The 8,177-nt window shown below is 43.3% G+C and overlaps 1 protein-coding gene across 4 annotated transcripts in view; it reads right to left on the bottom strand.

The window, feature by feature from the left end:
- The window catches only part of Ahcyl2 (adenosylhomocysteinase like 2), a 146,407-nt gene extending 139,285 nt beyond the window's left edge, over positions 1 to 7,122 (bottom strand). For 3 of the 4 annotated variants that reach the window (XM_028762540.1, XM_028762542.1, XM_028762543.1), the window contains exon 1: positions 6,756 to 7,122. In XM_028762540.1, the coding sequence (XP_028618373.1) occupies positions 6,756 to 7,118 (363 nt within the window). In that variant the 5' untranslated portion in view covers positions 7,119 to 7,122. The remainder of the gene's footprint in view (positions 1 to 6,755) is intronic. The other variant, XM_028762546.1, reaches the window with a different exon arrangement.
- Between the last annotated feature and the right edge of the window lie 1,055 nt (positions 7,123 to 8,177).

Raw genomic sequence — 8,177 nt, 5'->3', positions numbered from 1 at the left:
GGGAGAGGGAGAGGGAGAGGGAGAAAGGGAGAGGGAGAAAGGGAGAGAAGGAGAGATTGATTCATATGGAGGTCAAAGGAAAACGTCTTTGGGACTTGGTTCTCTTTCACCATGTGGGTTCCAGGCACAGAACTTGGGTCAGGTCATTATCAGGACTGACAACAGGAACCTTTCCTGCTGAGCCATCTTGCTGGTCCTTCTTTTAAAGTAATCAAAAGGGCCACAGTGGAGCACTGGTGGTGATTAGAGAAGCTAGTTTTAGTCTCAGATATGCAATGTTCAGAAAGGTTTTAAGAAAAGTCTTACTCAACTAGTTTTCTAGCACCCTAGTTTACATAAGTTCTAAAAACTCAGTGCCCAAAACTGACAGTTTTGATTGACAGTGCCTTGAAAACAAAATTTAAGAATTACCAGCTACTAATACAAGTCTCCAAAGAAAAGAAAATAGCTAACTATTCAGAATATAGCTGTAGAAGAGAGAGGAAAAAGTATGCATGTCTTAAGCTATTTAACTCAAGCTATTTTTAGAGGGACCACCAAGATGGCTCAGTGAATAAAGGTGTTTGCCACCTTTGATACGAGTTTGATCACAGGAACCTACATTATGAACTAATTCTAACCAGCTGTCCTCTGACCTCCATATATACATAAAAGCACATGAACATACATATAAAATATGTATGTAATACACATTCAAAAAAATCTTAAAAACTGCCATAAGAAACTTTCTCCTTTGTTCTGGTCTCATCAAGTTTCTAGCCACAAGTAAAAAGATTATAAACAGCTCCTATAAATTTTATAAAATCTTATCAGGCTGATTGGAACCACCCATGGGGTGAATGAACTTTAGGTCCTCTAGCCGTGTCTGTCACATGAACATAGGGCAGGCTGGGAGATCTAGGCAATAGCCAAGATGGCTCTCCTCCCATCCATCTCAGTTATACCTCTCTGAATAGTTAATAAGAACTACTGTAAGTCAAGCATGCATGATGCCTATAATCCCTACACTTGTGAAGGCTAAGACAGGATGATCTCAGGCTTAAAGCCAGCAGGCTATACAAAGGAAGCTTATCTTAAAAATAATTAGAGGGGCAGCAGAGATGGTTCAATAGTTAAGAGCACTTCCTGCTCTTGCAGTCCCCAGCACCCACATGGTGCTTCACAACAGCCTATAATTCCAGTCAGTTCCAGGATTTGACTCCCTCTTCTGGCTTCTGTGGGTACCAAGCATGCATATAGCAAACATACAAATATATAGCACTCACTCATTTACACAACACAAGTTTTTTTTTTAAATTTTTGAAGTAATTAATTAGAAATTTTTAAGGGCCAATGATATAGCTCAGCAGGTAAAGGCCATTTCTGTGCAAGCCTGATAGCCTGAATTTGTTATCCACATAAAAGTGGAGACAACCAGATGCATGAAGTTGTCCTCTGGCCTCTATATGCACCTCACTGCACAAACATATCCCCCCAACTCAAACACACATACACAAACTTTTTAAAAGCTCTACCATGAAAACAGAAGAGTATTACTTAAAATTCCGACTCAAAAAGACTCTGAATAAAAATTGCAAATCTTTATCTCCCTCCTTCTCATTAAGAGAAAGCAGACCGTTTGTATTTGTTCGTTTGTTCCATTGGCTGGAAATTTTTGATCTAGGTGTCTTCCTCAAGGCATGGAACACACAACTGGAACTTTGGCCTCAAGCAACCCCCTACATTGAAAATCTACACAACATGGTCTCCAAAATCAAACAGATTAGGAATCTGTTAGCTCTAGTACTTTACTGTGTTACTGTGAGACAAATTTCTTAATCTGTTTCCTCAATAAAATAAGGATAACACTATCTTTAAGAGCTCTTAAAAGTATTAAATAAAATAGTACATATCAAGCAGCAGATACAAGGCCTTGTACAAAGTGAGAACACCTAACAAGGGGCTGAAGAGAGGGCTCAGTGGTCAAGAGCACTGGCTGCTTTCCAGAGGATCTGGCTTCAATTCCCAGCACCCACAGGGTAGCTCACCAGACCAGCTCCAGGAGATCTACTGCCCTCTTCTGGTCTCCTTCAGCACCAGGCACACAAGTGGTGCACAGCCATAAATGTAGGCAAAACACTTATACACATAAAAATCAAAAGTTTAAAAAAAAACCTAACCGCATACTTCCCTTTCTAATTCTCAAAGGTTTAATCAGAGACTGATTCATAGAGGGGGAACTTAATGAACAGAAGAAAACTGTTAGCTCAACAGAAAGGAACCAGATTCGCAACTTTAAAAATAAGGATAAAACCAGGCATGGTGGAACATGCTTATAATACTAGAAGGTAGAAACAGATCTGGAGTCTGAGGCTAACCTCGGCTAACCTCGGCTGCATACGGAACTATAGAGGCAAGGGAACTGGAGTCTGGGACCAACCTAGGATAAACAGCAAGTCTCTATTTAAAAAAAGGGGGGGGGTAGGATGCATTATAGGGTTACAAGTTGATTGCAAACAAGAGGCTAATATCATTAATTATAAATTTCTTCCCTGTATAAATGTTCTCCTATCTTTAACTTTGAGATTCTTTGAGGTTCTCATTTGTACAGTTTTCTCCTATCCTCTTTCAAAAGCCTGACTCACTCTCTTCACTTTGGTCTTGGAATGATCTAAGCCTTAGCCAGACAGACACACCTTCAAGAGTTCACTCAGGAACCTACAGATTCCTGTTGGAAGACCAGAGACCAAGATCTAAGAGCTCAGAAAGTCTGTGTGGCACAAGGATAAAGACATAGGCTTTGGGGGCATACATAGGTTTAAATACCTGTGCCACTTTTTAGATGTATGACCTTGGGGTTGACAGTAAGCTCTCTGAATCACATTTCCTCATCAGTAAAACTGAGATAATGCCATCTGCATTTCATAATGTTCTTGTCAGGATTACAGAAATGCCCGTAACAATTCCTGGCACCTAAAAGGCCAATTAATGGTAACTATTATTAGGGTCCAACTGCCAATTGCCTTACTGAACATTTTGCTAGGCTGTACTTTTCTAACTGGCAAGGGAGTCATACTGCTCTCATATTCCCATGACTCTATCCAAAACACTCAATTTCAGTAATCTATAATTAACCAAATCAAGGGCTTAAACAATTCAGGGCAAGAAAGCACGAACATGGCTCAACTCATTCTCTCCTCACAGCAACAAAGTAAGTACAATGCAGATATGTTTGCCAAGAAAAATATGGAGTCTGTTTGAACATGGTCATTACCAATAGTAACATAAGCTCACACTAGCTGAGGTTCTTAGGCTTGCAAGCCTTATTATCAGAGAGTCTCAACTTCTCGGAAATCCTCCTTTGTGCTAGCACCCATTTCTAAAACACATGGAAGAAATGCTCTTAACTGCTGTCACAGTCACTCATGATGGAACTTATTGTCCCATTTTATAAATTACTACTTCAGAGATATTTACTGAGTTCACTGAAAGTATGCTTATGAAGGAAAACTTTAAATATAATATCATAACCACAATGACAAGATCTGCCCTATAGAGTACAAGTTACAAGATGAAGGCAAGGACCAAAAGTAAAATGTGATCAAGTAACCTGCACCCTATTATGTTCATTATTTTTAGAATTGAACTTTAGAGGTCTGACTTTTATGTACTTCCTTTCTGTGGCTGATCAGAGTAACAGAACCAAAAAATTGATAACTGATACACAAATAGGAAAAGAGAAACATTAATGGAAATGTAATAGATAACATAAATAAGTTTTCTGGCAACTAAAAAATAAAAGCAACAGTCACCATTTTACATAGCTAAAGGCAACTATTTTGTTCCTAGAATACCCAATCCCTCCACATACTTTTAATAAAGCAAAAGGGAGTCAAGAACAGAATGGCTTATCTAGACAATGTAAGAAGCAAGAAAGGTTTAACAAATCTAAACAGTTGTTCCTCATTGAGTGACATTCTACATGAAGAAAATGTAGTCAATTCACTATCAAGAAAACTAAAGCCAGGCAGTGGTGGCGCACACCTTTAGTCCCAGCACTTGGGAGGCAGAGACAGGTGGATTTCTGAGTTCGAGGCCAGCCTGGTCTACAGAGTGAGTTCCAGGACAGCCAGGGCTACACAGAGAAACCCTGTCTCAAAAAACAAGAACAAAAAAAAACAAAAAAAAAAAAACAAAAAAAAAAAAAAACAAGAAAAAGAAAAAAAAGAAAACTAAAGATTGTACTCTTTAAAAACAGCAAGTCAAATGTGGTACAAACTTCAAATCCCAGCACACAGGAAGCTGAGGTGAAAGGATCATGAGTTCAAAGTCAGCCTGCTTGGCTGGCCTCAAACTCACTATGTAGCCAAGGATAATCTTGAACTTAAGGTTCTCTTGTCTCCTCGACCTCAGTACTGGGATTACAGGTAAGCATCTCTATGCCTGGTTTATATGTTACTGTGGATCAAAAACCCAAAGCTTTTTCCCTGCCAGGCAAACATTCTACCAAGCGAGCCACACCTAGGAAACTCTCCTCACTGCCAGATCTTGTCTTAAAAAAGAAAAACAGATAAAAGTTCAGGCCAGGTGTGGTGGCATACACCTGCAATCTCAGTATTCAGAAGGCTGAAGCAGGAAGATTATAGAGCCCAGCCTCAACTACATAGTTCCAAGCAGTCTGGGCTACAGATTGAGACCCTAACAAGACAAGAGGAAGGGAAAGGGGAGTAAGAAAAGGAGAAGGGAGAGGAAAAGAGGAAGCCAAGGCAAGCTCAGCAATGTCCTTACTTATGTCATAGAGCTGCATCCTTGCCCAGGACTTTACCTGCTGAATGGTCAGCAAATAACAAGGGCTTTGGTGTGATTATAACTGTGAGGCAAGCTCAGCCCTGTCTTCATAGCCTTGAGGCTGTGTGAGTAAATCTAGAATCATGGAACATGATTTTGATACTAAAAAAACAGGAAGAAGGTGGCTCAGCAACAAGGAAAGTGTCCAAGAAGCGTATTTAGAATTAAGTAATAGACTCTAGGGTACTGGCCTGTGGTTCTTTTTTATTAATTCTTTATATAGAATCTATTGAACTATTACTAATATGTGTATTTTTCAGAGAAGGTCACAGTGACATACATATACTTAAGCAATGAGGAGAGAAATAATAAATTTTAGTAAGTTATTATTTAAGATTCTACTATAGGTACCTAGTTCTACGTGATGACCACAAACATTTTTAATCCTTAATCATAATTAGTACCTTAATTTTATAGAAGAAATTACTTTATAAAATTTGAAAATTATTCAAAAGTCAATACTAGGGGAGGGAGTACTATATTCAAACCTAGGTCTGTACCTAAGTATAAACGTCACTCTAAAAGTAATTTATTAAACATTTTACCCTTAAAAGAACTAAATTACAAACTTTAGAAAAATTAGTCACAAGAAAAAGTTTGGCCAAAGTTATATTCATCTTAACTAGTGAGAAATATGCTTTGAATTTCCTAATTCTGACCTAAGTACTTCCAGCCCTAGCCCAGGCTGCCTCTTTTAAGTGTAATTCCTCCATTTAACTATAATTGCATGGGGGGGGGGACGACACACCAAAATGCAAAGGACAAAGCATGTCCTAAAGCACTGTTAAATTCCTTCAGTCTTGCCTCTGACATCATTTAGCACTACCTTTGAGAAGTCAGAATGAAAAAGTTAACTGCTCTAAGTCATGAGGTAGTTACAGCAAAATGTTTTGCAGGAGCCAAGGTTCACCTAAACTCTACACAGTAAACCCAATGTACACTTTTTTATTGTTGTTCTGACAGAACAAAATGCACCCATTATAATGAAAAAAAAAACATAAATCATTGTGTTCATATTGTTTCCAGGAAATGAAAGCCATTTTTTTTTTAGATGATCCACATCTCTTGTCTTTTTCCTCTTGTGCTGACTTAGCATCGATAAATGGGCGAAAAAAACGAGGGGAGGAGGTAAAGGGTATATAGCCAATATATAAATAGTACGGGGGTACTATCATTACATGTTTCTATTCATGAAGGAAGCTGACAGCTCCAAATGATTACTTTCCCTAAAGTAGCAGGCATTTCTTCCTAACACTTTCGGTTCACAATAACGATATGAATGAAATAAGCATTCTCTTCAGATACAACCTAGTAATCCTAGAGACAGACCTCTTCAGAGGGAATGAAGCGTCTCTCCATTACCCTTCTACAATCACAGTACAAGAGGATTGCAATGGCTAGAAAGGAAGGGCACAGATCAGTACTACCCTGTGGAAAGCTGTTGGCCACAGAAAGGCAGAAAGTCGTCATCTGTACAGAAGCCAGGCAACTCAAGAGGGTTTCCCGAGCCCTCATGAGAGCTAACTACTGCTTCCTCGTTCTCCAAGGAAAACCATCTTGCTATCCTTATCGCTGGAGGGAAGGTTTTTCTATGCCGCCGAATAGTCCGGAAAATTACACGCGGGAGTGTGCCGGAGGCAAGGGGTGTAGTAGTAGGTGCTTCTCCTCCCCCTGCCTCGTTCAAGTAGTAGTGAAGGGCGCTACCTCCATGTTATTAGTAGCGAAGTACACCCGTGGTACCTGGAGGCTTCGCTTGGCAGCGGAGCACCGGGTGGCGGCCGCTCTAAGAGCGGGTTCAAGGGTGGGAAAAGACTCGGCTCCACGATCTAGAGGGTGTGGAACGGGGTGCTGCCGTGCCCTGAAGGGCCGCGGCTCCCATGCCCGCCCTCCCCGCCTCTCCGAGAAGAGAGGCAGCCCGACCCCAGTACCTTCTTGACCGTGCGCGGCGCCTCGGTGACCGTGCCGTCGGGGCTGACCAGGGCCTCGCCGCCGTCGCGATGCCGCTGGTGCTGGTGATGGGGGTCGCTCCGCTTCATGGCCGACGCTTGAGGGACCTTCCCAGCCGCAGGGCTGAGAGCCGCGGTGGGCCCCGAGCCCGGGCCAGGGGCCGGGGGCCGCTCCGCCGCGGGAGCCGGAGCCTCTGGGTCCCCGCCACCCGCTGGGGGTACCATGGCGCCCACGGCCGCCGTGCTCAGTCCTAACTGGGGCTCCGCCTCGGAGGGGCTCAGATCCTTCAGCTCCACCTCAGGCACCTTGGCCGCTGCCGCTGCTGACACAACCTGCACCGACATCACCGCCTCCACTGCAACCGCCGACTCTGACTCTAGCTCCAGCTCCCACTCGGCCCCGCCTCCCGCCTCCCTTCCCCTTCCCTCCCCCATACCCCCACTCCTCCCCTCCATCGCCTCCGCTCCCACCCCCTTCCTCCGCCCGCTCGCTCGCCGCCGCCAGCCCGGCCTCTCGAGCCCCGCCCCACCCCTGTCTGACTCACGCGCGAGGCGCCACGGAACCTGTAGTGCGCTTGCTCCGGGCTGCACGCGACTAGAAGATCGTGGGACCTCAGCATCCAACTTGCACTGCGCGCGCGGGGACAGGCCGCAGAGCCCCCTGGGAGTTGTAGTCCTTTCGGCCTTCCTCCGGAAAGTAGTTTTCTGTGGAGAGGGAACTCCCAGGACAGCGACTAACAGAAAAGTATAAAAACGGATGACGCGACGGAATAGATGAGGAAAAATGTCTCCAGAGGGCTTGCGGTTTCCGGAAAGGAATGCCAGAAACCCCAGGGAAAGTGGGGGAATAATGACTCGCTCTCTTGACGGCGTGAATTTCCTCCGGAGTGTGCGCATGTGTACGATCACGTGGGCGGCCTTTAAAGGAAAAGCGGCACGTCAGGTGAGGTGAATTCCGGCTCCAAGCAAGAAGGCATGGATTTTCTCCGTTCGGAACCTTTCTTCAGTGGGTTGGTTTCTAGAAGAAACGAAATAAACCATTTCCAGCTGTCATGATTTCTGGTGTACTCTTGAATTAAGAAACTAAAATCAAATCAAATCCCCAAGGGAAGAACTCTCGTCAGGGTATGGTGGAGTACGCAGTGATAATTTGAACATCTGAAGCATATGCACAGTATCACCAGTAATAGTTCAAGGCCGGCTAAGTTATGAAGCAAGAGCCTGTCTTTAATTCCTCCTCACACATGTAATTAAAAGACTAGAGTTGGAGTTGTAAGATGATCCCTGGGTACTGGGAATCAAGCCTCGGTCCTCTAAAAGAGCAAAAACGTATCTTAACTGTTGACCAGATCACCAGCTTCTGAATTTATTTTTAATAACAAAAATAGAATTGCATACCAATTG

The sequence above is a fragment of the Grammomys surdaster genome, unplaced genomic scaffold, assembly GCF_004785775.1.
Source record: "Grammomys surdaster isolate TR1022 unplaced genomic scaffold, NIH_TR_1.0 134, whole genome shotgun sequence".
In the NCBI taxonomy this organism is placed as follows: Eukaryota; Metazoa; Chordata; class Mammalia; order Rodentia; family Muridae; genus Grammomys; species Grammomys surdaster.
Note: the sequence above shows the minus strand (reverse complement) of the source record. Positions and strands in the feature narration are given on the sequence as shown.